The 13,489-nt window shown below is 38.7% G+C and overlaps 2 protein-coding genes and 1 non-coding gene across 5 annotated transcripts in view; 1 reads left to right on the plus strand and 2 right to left on the minus strand.

Annotated features, from left to right (window-relative positions):
- Nucleotides 1-9,462, minus strand: part of LOC131963163 (FERM, ARHGEF and pleckstrin domain-containing protein 1-like) — an 85,350-nt gene extending 75,888 nt beyond the window's left edge. For all 3 annotated transcript variants that reach the window (XM_059328316.1, XM_059328317.1, XM_059328315.1), the window contains exon 1: nucleotides 9,237-9,462. The gene's annotated coding sequence lies outside the window, so the exon portion shown is untranslated. The remainder of the gene's footprint in view (nucleotides 1-9,236) is intronic.
- A 1,844-nt stretch (nucleotides 9,463-11,306) lies between these two features.
- trnai-aau (transfer RNA isoleucine (anticodon AAU)) lies at nucleotides 11,307-11,380 on the minus strand. Its single transcript has one exon. It is a non-coding gene; the product is annotated as a tRNA-Ile (tRNA).
- A 75-nt stretch (nucleotides 11,381-11,455) lies between these two features.
- Nucleotides 11,456-13,489, plus strand: part of LOC131962793 (N-chimaerin) — a 30,690-nt gene continuing 28,656 nt past the window's right edge. Inside the window, exons 1-2 of the mRNA XM_059327871.1 lie at nucleotides 11,456-11,681; nucleotides 12,005-12,114. Of these exons, the coding sequence (XP_059183854.1) occupies nucleotides 12,096-12,114 (19 nt within the window). The 5' untranslated portion in view covers nucleotides 11,456-11,681; nucleotides 12,005-12,095. The remainder of the gene's footprint in view (nucleotides 11,682-12,004; nucleotides 12,115-13,489) is intronic.

The following is a 13,489-nucleotide window of genomic DNA, read 5'->3' on the forward strand; positions in this document are numbered from 1 at the left end:
TCATGTCATATTTAAAAGGGAATAAGATGTTCTGCTGTGGTAGTGCAAAAAACATTGCTTGGAGGGACATTTTGTGCTTAATTAGATCAAGAAATGTGCAAAAAAAAATCATGGCACGTTATTCAGTCTGGGTTAAATCGGCCTTGCACAATTTAAAACCACCAGACATTTAGTCAGTGGGGATTTTTTATTGGTTAGGAGGATGACAAAACGACAGCTCTACACAGTTTGACAGCTAAACTTAGAGTTTGGCCGATGCACAAAGAGGCAGACAGACGTGTCTCACACCTCGCTAGACACACACTTATTCCAGCTGCAGCACATGCAGGTGGGATTTCCTACAAAGCAAACACAGAGCTCTGTGTAAGGCCAGTTCAGACATGAATCAAAGCTGCACAAGTAGGGCAGATGAGATACGGTCTGAGAAGACACAAAGACACTCTCCGCCCCCCCCCCCCTCCACTCTCCTTTCAGACACAAACTTTTCAGCACCCCCCACCTCCATCCCACACTTGATAAACCTCAACCTCAGACAATAAATATGCTCTCAGACGGTTGGTGACATCACAGCTGAGGAATGTTTTAGAAGACAGTCAGGGGGCAACGCGGGGATGGAGGTTACGGCTGAACTGCCCCATAATACAAACACAGTGGTTTCTATCTGAGTGCATGGACAGTGTACAAGATAATGACAGTTATATCTATTAAAACCCTTTTATTTTGCTTTCCCCAAGCTGAAATTGTGGTTTTTGCCACAATTAGTCATTATTTCTGAGCAATAAAACCTTGAATCAATATGTCAGTTGGGACCAATTGGACATTGTGGCAATCTTTCTGGTAATCACAGGTTAAAAGCTTCTCCTCAGCAACATTTATCCCCATTTAAAGGGAAAAGAGGGTAAATGCATTAACTAATAAATATCACCCAAGTGGATTACTCACTTTAAGATAATTTAATTGTACAAGTTAGCCATTATCTGATTAAATATGTGCTTATTTGCATACATTTTAAGGACAGAAATCCAAATATTGGGCAGATTCAAAATTCTTGTTTTATTTTGTTGACACGTCAGAATCAAAGGTTTTTACAGAGGGAATGTTGGATATCTTATTTTATTACTACATGAATCAGAAAATCCTGTCAATGGCTCCGTCAAGAATATTACATTTTGTTGGAAGAAATATTGTTCCAGAAATAATTGCAGTGAACGATATCATTATTTCAATAATAACAGAGCAGCAAAAAATGTCTCAGCATAGATTTTTTTCTCTTTATTTAACTTGGATAGTGTAAGAAAAAAAGCTTCTGCTGCACCCTGTTAATAGGGTAAAAAACCCTGCTGTTTTTATGACATCATGTCAATAATTACTGCTGAGCTCAATTAATCGATATTGTAATCATTCTGAAGAAACCTTCAGAATATAGATCAGAATAAAACTATAACGTTTGGTTTATGTAAGGGCTACTGAAGTAGAGAGTATTGGGTTTTCCGATATTTCATGTTTAAATATTGTTACCTTTCTAAAATAATGGCTTATGTCATTTTTTTGCCTAAATCGTCTCCCCTATGAAGCGATACTGGCCACCAGTTTTTTTTGTGTTTTCTGAAAAACCTAAAATACAAACATGGGCCATAATTTTGAAAGGGTGTCGATATGCAAAAGAGCTATTACATGATGCAATTTTTTTGTGAATTTAGAAGAAATCTGCAGACACAACCAGAGAAAGTGTCATAAAATAAGTACCTAAATGATTGTTTTGGATTTTTCCTTTCCTCTAGTCTAAAAGATAACCAAAATATCTAACTAAGGTCCATATTTCACAATGAAATACAGTATGTCATCGGGTTGATGGGGCTGTCCGATTCCAAAGTCTCCTCTAAATGCCTGAGAAACACAGCTTACTGTAGCCCAAATCTGGAGAATAAATCTGGTGTATAATTTGCGGTGTTTTGTAGACCATCCTTAAAAAAGCCACTGGGTAATGGTCACTCTTCTCTGAAGACGGAAAGTACAATGACGCTGCAGTGAAGTCTCTGAGCACCATCTACTTCTGGGGAGTGGAGGCAGGTTAATTTCCTTATTTTCTGTCATTTATATAATGGTATAATGTTGGATGTTTATTTTTAACATGGCCAAAGTTTCAAGTAATGGCATAAAAAGTAAGTAAGTAAGTCATCTCTGAGAGCAAAAACCTTCCACTGTTTTTCCACTCTTGGCTAAAGCGGACATCAGAACATAACAAATTTATATGTGTGTGTGTGTGTGTGTGTGTGTGTTTTCCAGGCATTCTACTGCAATGCTTCATCACATTAATTGCTACAACCTCGTTGCCAATGTTGCTAATTTCTTCCAATTCTGGATCACAATCGCTACATTTCGGCCAGAGTGACCAGACTGGGCAGAATGGAGAAAAATAGTGAGAAAAAAGACATTAAATACTCATATGAACCTGAAAATGAGCATCGTAGATCATCTTTTAATCAGCAAAGACAATCATTTGCTCATATTCTGATATGGCTGTTGGTCCTACAGATAAAAGCAACTTCAAGAAGCAAATATCGGCACTAGGAAACGCGCAATTATTTTCTCAATTAATCAAAAAGCAGATTAATCGATGATAAAAATAATTGTTAGTTGATGCCTTCTGACAGATAGTCTAGTCCAAAAAGGAAGAGGCCCCGGATATGGCATGCATCCAGTGAATGCCAACAAACTCCAGGGGAGCCACTCTGCAGCTGACCTCTGACCTCTGTGTGAAAGTGGACTTTTCTTCCTGAAATAAACTGTATGCCCCTCTGAAATTAACAATAAACACAAATTAAAACGTGCGCATTTATCTGTACTTGCAAAAAAAGACTCCCACTTAGTTCTTCACACCAAATTAAACCTTTTATTCCCAACGTGAGAACCGAATCTTTCAGAATTCAAGACCCCATTTTTTACTAATCCCTCCACCTGCCCACACAAACAACGAGAACCTCTCTTCACCTCGGTGACAAAAGCTGAAACTGGAGCCCGGCCAAGGAAGTGACCCGACAATAAAGAGACCTGACATTCAAGTTACTCATTACACCTGTGGGAAAATGCCTTTGTTCTGGTGTGCTACTTCCCCACTGCACTGAAATGAACACTCTGCTCGGCTGTTTATTAGCTCTTCAGTATCGGCCAGTTTGGGAGAGTTTGCTGAACAAAAAGAAGAGTTTAGTGTCCAAGAATAATCTGTCTCTGAAACCGTACACTCCCTCCTCTCTCTCTCCCTGTCACGCTTCAAAGTAAAACAAGTGTCAGCTCAGAGCCAGCTTTATGGCTCTAACTAATCATTCTCCAACAAGCAGGTGCCAATTACCCCGACAAACACCAGTAGATCATATTCTGCAGACAGAAGGGTGTGTGTCGCCTTCACGTCTCCAGTCTCTCAGCTCAAACACATCAACAAGAAGCCTGTCAGGATAAACAGGCCACATTTTAGGCTTTTTAAGACTGTTTTTAAACCACAAACACAAAAAAGCAACCGTAGAAAGAGGGTACTTTATCACAGTCAAACATGACAAGGAGTATCGTATCCAAAAAGCTCAAGACACCTCTTTAAAGGGGACACAATCTACTCATTTCCAGGTACATTCTTCTTATAATTACTCTTTCCCAATGTCAAGGATGCTTTCTTATAGGACAGGTCCTTGTGAGTCTGGTCCTGAAGAGGCAAGGCAAGACTCCTTCCAATCATTGGCATAACACACAAATGGATCAGGCTTGTGTGGGTCCAGATGTGCGCCATTGTGTAATTGGACAGGCCCTACGTTCAATTCAGTGCTACAATTTCATGGAGGAAGACATTTAAAATGCACTTTTTTAAATAAATATACCTATACGCTGTATGCTAACCGCCAAAAAACTCAAAGACGAAGAAGAGTGTGCACAAAGCATTATGGGTGCACAAAGGTGGAGATTCCCAAAAATGTCCTTGGTAGAATTCTGAGGATCCTTGACATTGGAACAGTCTTTGGCAGATGTCGACAGCGTAGTATCCTTCAGAGACGTTTGAGGATCCTTCCTTTACTTTGGGAAACAGCTATGGCCTATGTGACTATACCTGTATTCAATCTCTGTCCCATAAAAGCCCATTTTGCCATGATTGTTCACTGAGTCTTCCACATCTGCACTTCCAGCATCTCTGCACCATCATTGCAGCTGGGGAATGACTGCATTGGTACTGTAGCAGCACTATTTACCTATTTAAAGTATAGCTGTGACGTCACATGCTTACAGAAGTCCTGGCAACGGCTGTGACGGTCTGGGTTTGGTATGAATGATGAAAAAGCAATATATCTCTGCAAGTTTGGCGGTTTACCACCAATGCAGTCAATGCTGCCAAAGGTGGTTAGCAGCCAATAAACCTAACAATACTGGTGTGCCGTTGTGCAACCATAAATCTTGTAGTGTTAACATTATTAGGGATGAATCAACAGGCTTCCAATCTTTTTCATGACACATGACGCACTTCAAATAAAAGTTGCGCCAATGCACCGTCATACGATCTTATGTTTTGTTTTCTCAGCACACATTAGCTGTGTTGTTTAGCGGAGTTAGTGGACACTATGCTAGCTTTCTGCAGGGTTGGGATGAAGGCTGACAGTCATCATATAAAGGTGCCAACTGTTCAGGGTGGTAGTTGATTAATGCATATTTTGCAGATTGACGCTCTTAAAGGGCCGGTGGTGGGTGCATATTAAAAACCCTGACCCACACATCACTAATAGGGAGGAAAGTAGCTGAAGAAAATGGACTGTGAATATAAAAAGTATGAAAGAAAGTATATCAAGAACAATGACATAATCCTCCATCGTGATGTTCCACTGTGGACCAATGCCAGTTTGGTAGACATTGCCCAACCCTAGCTTCCTGTGTGATGAGGTGGCAAACGTGATGCTCTCAACTGACTATCCTTTACATGTAGTGTCTTTTAGAGACTAAATAAATCAATAAATGACAAATCTGAAAGTCTTCAGTGATTATTTATCTATTTCTCTTTGTTGGAAACAGTCATTTGTTGTTAGTTTTAAGCTAGCAACCCCATGCTAAGCCACGGATTTAGTCTGTTCACCAATCAGAGATCTGATCTGTTGATTACACTTGGAACAACAAGAGATTGACCCGACAAAAAACCTGCAGCGATAGCTTCACATGACTGCAGTATCTTGCACCACCTTGTTTTAAAGAGTTTTCAAATGCAGGCTGTGAACAGTTCCCCACAAATTGAGTGCTTTGATACTTCCACAGTATTTTAATAGCACCTAAACCGGCTTTATCATAAAAAAAAAAGGCATCACTTTTTACATGTCGCCTTTAATTAATGATTTTCCCTCATTAATAGATCATAAATGTAGACTGGATTCATTCAGGATGTTGAGAATAACACAAATGTTGATTATTATCTCCTGTATTATCTCCTGGATACATTTGACATCTAAAAGACTGGAAATTTGGAAGCAGAAGTTTCATCATCTCCTCAGTCGGGGCTGTGGATGGATTATACATGGAGTTAGTGGAGAGGAATACAGAGCGAGCTGGTCACACGGGCACAAAGGAAGCCACTGTGGGAGCTTCCAGCAGCGGGGCTTTAAAACTCGGAGGGACCGAGGCCTCTCAAGCAGCCTTTGAACTGGTGTTAGCTGAAAGTTTCCCAAGAGCTTGTGAGAGGGAAGCCAGGCTCTGGGAATCGGATGCGAGTGTGTGTGTATAAACACGTGCATCTACAGAGAAGGCTTTATCTTTTACAGACATTGACAGCCCAATGTGGTTTCAATCCTTTCAACTATTATTTGAAATAATGAAGACATTAGCCTATTATGTTATGGATAAGAGACGGTTCGTTAAAAGAGGATTAGGTGATTATTTTTGCAATTAATAATTTAGTCAGCAGAGACAGTATTACAATGTCAACCAATTCTAGAAATGCAAACTGAGAAAAATAAAGAATCATTTAAATAAATAAATAGTAAAATAAACATCACTGCCCTATGCTCTTTATCAGTCAATTAGCAACCATTTAATTGAAGTAACCAACTGTAGCTTTCACCATAAAGCATTAGGGTTCGACTAGGGCTGGGCAATATATCGATATAAATAATATATGGATATATTTTTCAATGTGACATGGAATTAGATCATATATCAATATAGTTTTTAAAAAATCTTTATATATAAATGCTGCCGTTACTAGGGTTTTTCATATTTAGTTATTTTGTAATGTTCATTATTCTTTTCTCATATAAATATATTTATTTCAGAAAAAGATTGGCCTATTTTATTTCATAGGATTTTATAATTTAAGATATTTTTTTTTATTTAAATGTGCACTTTATGGAGCTTTGATTTTTAAAAAGGTACTCCTGTTGTGATACAGTATTTATGTTCACTTAAATAAACAGTTTCAATAAAACTACAGGTGACATGTCATATTTGAACATTTTTGAACATTTGCTCTCACTTTGCGATAAAAATATCAGGATATATATCGTATATCGATCTTCAGCCTAAATACATCAGGATATGACTTTTGGTCCATATCGCCCAGCCCTAGGTTTGACTATTGTATTGTTTTGGCAATATTTGGATACAGCATTATTCCTCAGAGTTGCTCTGTGGTGCATGAAGCCAAAAAAACTTCTGTGTATGAGATTATCTGGATCTTTTAGTCTCTTCTGCACATACAGGTCCCAAAGTGCAAAAACACTTGAGACTTCTTCCAGCTTTTTCTTCTATTTTCAGTGATCTGCTCCACTAACTTAAATGTGGGTAAAATAATTAAATCAAGCGGCCCTTGCGTACTTTCCAAACCTTATTGCTGGGGCTGTCCTAGACTACAGACAATGTAATTGACTTGAACGATTTTGTCGACTTATTGATTACTCATTTAATCAACAGATCCTTAGAACCACAGAGTTTCTCCACGAAGAATCATGCAAAATTTCTCACTTTCTCACTTTAAATCTTGTATTTACCAAATAGGTCACCCAGGATGAAAAAAGCATAAAAAATGATCGATGGACTAAAAATATCTTGGTGGACTGAGATAAAAACGGCAAAATAGTTGACGGCCTAGTATTGGATCGAATGAATCAAATTTTAATAGTGAAACAAATTATTTTGCGGGGGCAGACATTGACAGACTGATTTACAGACATCTCTCTCACAAGTTAAATCTTTGGGAAAGACCTTTTTGAGCTCCATGGCATCACACAATGGACCTGGAAGTTTTAATTCCACCGCTTGGCCAATAAGAAAACCTTCTTCTTAGCCCGGCACTGTTTCGCGAAAATGATCTTTGGTATAAATCTTTTTCCAACTGGCACTCAATAATGTAACGTCCATTGTTCTTTGCTGCAACTTGATTGGATGCTATTGGAAAAGTGAATCTGGGGAATTTAGTGTTGACTTGTTGGAAATAAATAGCACTAATGTTAGTTCGTTCAGGAAATTTGTGGCACCCTTTTTAAAATACATACAGTACAGGCCAAAAGTTTGGACACACCTTCTCATTCAATGTGTTTCCTTTATTTTCATGACTATTGACATTGTAGATTCATCAAAACTATTAATGAACACATGTGGAATTATGTACTTAACAAAAAAGTGTGAATAACTGAAAACATGTCTTATATTCTAGTAAGCAAAGGGTGGTTACTTTGAGGAATCTAAAATACAAGACATGTTTTCGGTTATTTCACACTTTTTTCGTTAAGTACATAATTCCATATGTGTTCATTCATAGTTTTGATGCATTCAGTGAGAATCTACAATGTAAATAGTCATGAAAATAAAGAAAAACGCATTGAATGAGAAGGTGTGTGTCCAAACTTTTGGCCTGTACTGTACATTAAAATCAAGTCAAAAGGCTCAAGTCCAAGTGAAGTCATGAGTCCTTTGTGTTAGTCCAAGTCCAGTGGGACGTCTTTTCTGATTTTGTCAAGTCCATATCATGTGACTCGAGTCCGCACCTCAGCGAAAGGCAACACATCCATTACCTGATTGTGTTACTGGTTGCCATTTTAACAACACCAGGCAGAGGATGGCATTCAATAAACATCTCCTGACGTTCACTATGTGACTAAACTGAGAAATGACACCCTGAAGCAACAACCTGACAAACACAGGTGAGGCTGAGATCAAGGCCACAACACAACACAGCCCATGACAGATCAATGAGCTGCGCTTGATACCACGTTTTATCAAGGTGACATCCTGCACCCGCCGAGCCATTAAGCTGCTCTACTGCTCTCTGGGGAGATCCTATTGTGCGGATGTGTGTGTGTGCAAGAGAAAGGGAGTGCAACACCAATTCTCCTGGCTTTATGGGTGTAATATTGATTGCAAAATTGAATTGGCAAAAGGGCAGCATGCTTCGACTCGTGAGACAAAGCTGGTCCTGGGTGCTGACCCTTAACTCTGACCTCACTCTGAAAGAGGGGGGTGCACAGAGACCACATGCCCCCTCAGAGATCAATAATTAAAAGGGGTTTGTTTGTCACCCTAGAGGTGCTGTTTCTCTTGGTTTGGTTGGTGAAGGTTTACAAAGACTTCTATATAAAGGCATCAGAGTACAGTTGGCACAGAGTGCAAGCTCCAGGATGTAGGTTAGCGGAGTAATCCTTTAGGCCAGAGTAAAGATGTCAGTAGGCTAAGCAAGGCAACCTGATCACACTCAAGAGACAGGGTTAGTGTATTTTTGTGTGTGTGTGTGTGTGTGTGTGTGTGTGATTTCAATGTGCATGTGATGACAATGACAAGCCTATTGTGAGGTTTAGTGAATGGAGAGGCAGCAGAGCAAAAAAGAAACTGGAAGAAGAAAAAAATCACATTATTAATATACAAACATCACCCAAAGTGCATGCCAGTTAAAGATTCACAGGTTATTAAAGTTTTATAGGAACATGCTGCAATGCGTGTAAATGTTTGAATCACTTATTTGTAGATCCGTGTCTATCATTAAGCTTACAGTAAGAGAAGCTCTGCTGGAGCTCAGCCGATTAGGAAAATGAACAGACTGGCTGCAATCGAAGCGAGCTTATACTTAAGATATCGGGCTCATCAAACATCACGCACTGTTGAAGGCAAAGTCTTTCAACTGGAGACCGCAACAAATGTGGCTGAATCTAAAAAACACAAGTGTGCTCAACACAAGGAGAGGCTACGTGTAACCTCGCTTCATAATCCGGATAGCATGATTTCCTTACCCCCCTTCTTGTGTCTTCAGGATCCACAGATTGTCCGTCAGTAAGAGCTTTTATTTCCAACAGCAGATGGTTTTTAAAAAATCCCGCACGGTGCTGTAAGTTTGGGTTAATAAGTCCTGTGTTCGCAGCCGAACCGCTCCCTCTCAGGTGGGACGTGGTTTCTGCGCGGTAGCCATTGAGACAAATGTGGGAAGCCGTGCATTGAGCTTTCTACTGGAACAATAAAGAGCTCCACACCGCCTCCAGCACTAGCCCGGCACCACCGTGTCAGCCAGCCAGGAGAAAGTGCAGCCAGGGCGGATAAACAGCGCCACCTCACAGTAGTTTGGAGAAATTGCATTGTACAGGTAAAGGGTTTGAGTTATTTGGGTATTTTTATTTATTTCAAAAGCTAAAATCACTACTTAATCTCTTTTTCTATTTTTTTTATTATTGGTAATAGTATTTCTAATTTGTTATATGTATTGGATTATCCCTGTGTGTGTGTGTGTGTGGGGGGGGGGGGGGGGGGGGGGGTATGGGGAAATAATCGAAAAAGACTTGTAAACTATACAAACAAAAGTCACAGAAAATGTGTTTGAATGTCCTTTGATATAAAAAAGATTTAACAAAAAAAAAAAAAAAAAGCAAAAATCAGTAGTTGAGGGAGTATTTAAATGATTTACTTAAGTAGAAGTACTAATAAAAAACTGTATTATGTAATTATTATGCTGACATGGGCTTGATGTACAAAGTGATTCATGACCTTGTAGGGCTGGGCAAGGCTGGATTTACAATATGGGCAAGAGGGCAACAATGCCCAGTTATTAAAATAGAATAAATCACACACAAATAGGTATGAATAAAAACAATGAAACAATAAAATACTAAAAACAGTAAAACAATAAAATAATAAACTAGTAATACACACTAAATCCAAAACAGAGTTAGAGAAAAAAAAAAAAGACAAATAAAAGGGTAAAAAAAAGTCAAAAGAAAGCCAAGGATTCTTTCCTTGCTGGGCCTGAACGCCAAGGAGAATAAATAAGTTTTTAATAATGTTTTAATGTGCTCAACAGACTGTGCAGCTCTGACCTGGAGAGTTCGGCTGTTCCACAGCTTTGGGGCCACCACAGAGAAGGCTCTGTCCCCACGAGTACAGAGTCTGGACCGCGGTACGACCAGGAGCAGCTGGTTAGACGACCTAAGTGCTCTGGAAGTACTGTGGGGTTTTAAAAGCTCTGATAAATAAGACGGTGCCAGACAATTAATAAAACCTTAAACTGGATCCTAAAATTTACAGGTAGCCAGTGCAAAGATGCAAGGATGGGGGTAATGTGATCATGCCGTTTCTTTCCAGTCAGCAGGTGGGCGGCTGCATTTTGGACAACCTGTAAGCGGCGCACTGCTGACTGGTCAAGACCAACAAACAAAGAGTTACAGTAGCCTAGGCGTGATGTAATGAATGTGTGGATGACTCGCTCAAAGTCATTCGTGGGGAGATAAGCCTTTACTTTAGACAGTAGCCGTAGCTGGAAGAAGCTAGTTTTGACTGTGGAGCTTATCTGTTTATTAAACTTGAAGTCAGAGTCCAGAATAACCCCAAGATTCCTTGCAGAGGGTTGACACAGAGATTCAAGGCTACCAATGGCGCTGTCATAGCCATCTAAAATATTTTGTTGGCCAAATAAAATGATCTCAGTCTTGTTTTTGTTTATTGACAGAAAGTATTCTTTCATCAATGACTGGGTGTCTTTCAGGCAGTCTAATAAGACCTGCATAGAGGATGGGTTATTCATTTTTAGCGGTAAATATACTTGTACATCTTCCGCATAGCCTAGTATGAAAATATAGTGTATTGGTGTTATACTGTAATTTTTTAAATACTCACTTTTACTAACATTTGTTAATTAAGGCTATTACTAATAATGAGGTTGCAATATTACTATTTAGCCTAGGTTACGGTGAATACACAATGTAAATTCTTTTCTTATAATACGATTTTTGTGAATCATGATATTCATATGATATGGGACAAAGTGAAAACAATGTATTTCCTCCGGCCATCTTTTTGTGGGAAAAAAACGTAGATGGCCCGTACGGGGATCGAACCCGCGACCTTGGCGTTATTAGCACCACGCTCTAACCAACTGAGCTAACCGGCCACGATTTCGGTCCGTCAAAACGTTACTTTTTATACATACATTACGGTATATCGCCACCATTGGAATTTGCTAATAGCGAGAATACAAGTCAGTTTTGAACTTAGCGCTGCCTGTAGATAGCAAATAACGATTTATATTATTTGTTATGTGAAAAAAACTAACTTTAAATCGTTGATGACGACGTTTTTCTTGCCACGGAGCACCATCGGCAAGGTCCGTTGCCATAGTTACTCTAGAGAGAGGGCGAGACTGCTCACGTGACCCAGCAAGATGGCGACCACAATGCAGAATGGATTTGAATGTGAGTTCGCCGTATTATTAGCTAACCGTTTAGATTATTAAACCACTGTATAATTTCATATTTCTATTTACTGTTGTCGGTTTACGTTTATGGGATAGCAAAACAACTGTTTTATTATCAGTTTGATGTAAAGAAAGAATCCCTTAGTCCCGTTTTATCCTCGGTTCAGCCTCCCAACTCAAGGTCCGATTCCGCTAACGAATCATTTATTGTTCATCATCGTTACTCAGCTGTTTTCACTTCAGCCAGGCGAGCTCAAAACAACCAGTGGTTCAATACTTTCAACTTAGTCTTGTTTAAAATATATATATTGTGTGTTTCAGGATTTAAACTGAGTGGATCCGTTTTGCTGGGATTTTGGATCTGCTGGTTAATTGTTCATCACAATCAACATCGTCACTTCAGAGACTAAAGATGGCCCTAAATGTGTTTGGTAAGCATTATCTGAGTGTATAAATGGTGTGTTTGTGTGTTTATATTAGGGATGCACGATATTGGATGTTTTGCCCATATCCGATATGTCGATTTTTTTTTTTTACAACTCATTTAGCAGATTACCGATACAAATATTTTTTCCCGCACAACTAATACCCACAATCAGGGCAAATTTGGCCAATTGACATAATAAGTAAACATAACCTGTGTTAACTGGTAACATGTGAAAAGTGCAACTGTACAGCAATTAAACCCAAATTGAATAAAACTACATGTTCCTTACAGACTGCTGCTTAAATTAGAATTTAACTTAAAACAGGAGCCCAATATGTGACGACTCAATCTGCACTCTGCAAAAAAAATCACAAAAAGTACAAAAAAATATAAGCAGCTTTAGTCCCTAATCACAAATTAAATAAATAGGTGGGCTCAGACTACACTGCACAATTCTATGAGTGTTGGCCGATGTCCGATAGTTCATTTTCAAGCCAATATCGGCCGATATCAATATTGCAGATAATATTGTGCATCCCTAGTTTATATGCTTGTTTGTAGTGGGGGACAGCCATCAATAATGATGATCATGTTTCTTTTATGTATTCAGGGTAAAATTGGGATAGGTCAGGATCCAGAATCACTGGAGCATAATTCAATTTATTAAAACATTATAGGCCTATTTAAGTACAGTTCTGAAGCCCTCTGCAACATTGTTCTCAGGCAAATATATACATTCTTACTCTACCACATGTATTTTACAATTAGTCTTTATTTTGCAGAAAAAGTTTTTTTTGGTGGGGATATAAATGACAAGCTCCCTCACTGCACTACATAAATGATCATATTTGCTGATATTACAAAGTCTGCCTCAATAGCATTTTGATTTAATTCATGGGCCTGCAATCAGTAATTAATATAATCATCATCATATGGTATGCCCAGTTACATTTACTGTATATCACTAACCTAAAATCAGCCATTGATGATTCGACAGCTTTATTTCTGAGCTCTCCATTTAAATGGAAAAACAATCCAGATCGATGTATCCAACACTTTGTGATGTAATGTGATGCATTATTACAGATTAAATTATCTAATAGTGTAGCTAAATCAGCTTTATCATGGCATATTACAACATTAAAGTGCTTCTTACAATGCATCTGCAATAATAGCTGCATAGTATAATATGAACACTCTCGGGACTCCTGCTACACAATAAATACCTCTTACACTTAATGCACAGTTTGCTGACAATGCACTTTGTAAATGCAAGACCTTCACTAAAGATTTAGTATTTTTATGTTGCTGTATTTCCATGTTATTTTTTTAATTATCAGAAAACTACTAGCACTCCTATTGCAGTTTTTTTAGGGGGA

This window comes from Centropristis striata, chromosome 24, assembly GCF_030273125.1.
Source record: "Centropristis striata isolate RG_2023a ecotype Rhode Island chromosome 24, C.striata_1.0, whole genome shotgun sequence".
NCBI classification, from domain to species: Eukaryota; Metazoa; Chordata; class Actinopteri; order Perciformes; family Serranidae; genus Centropristis; species Centropristis striata.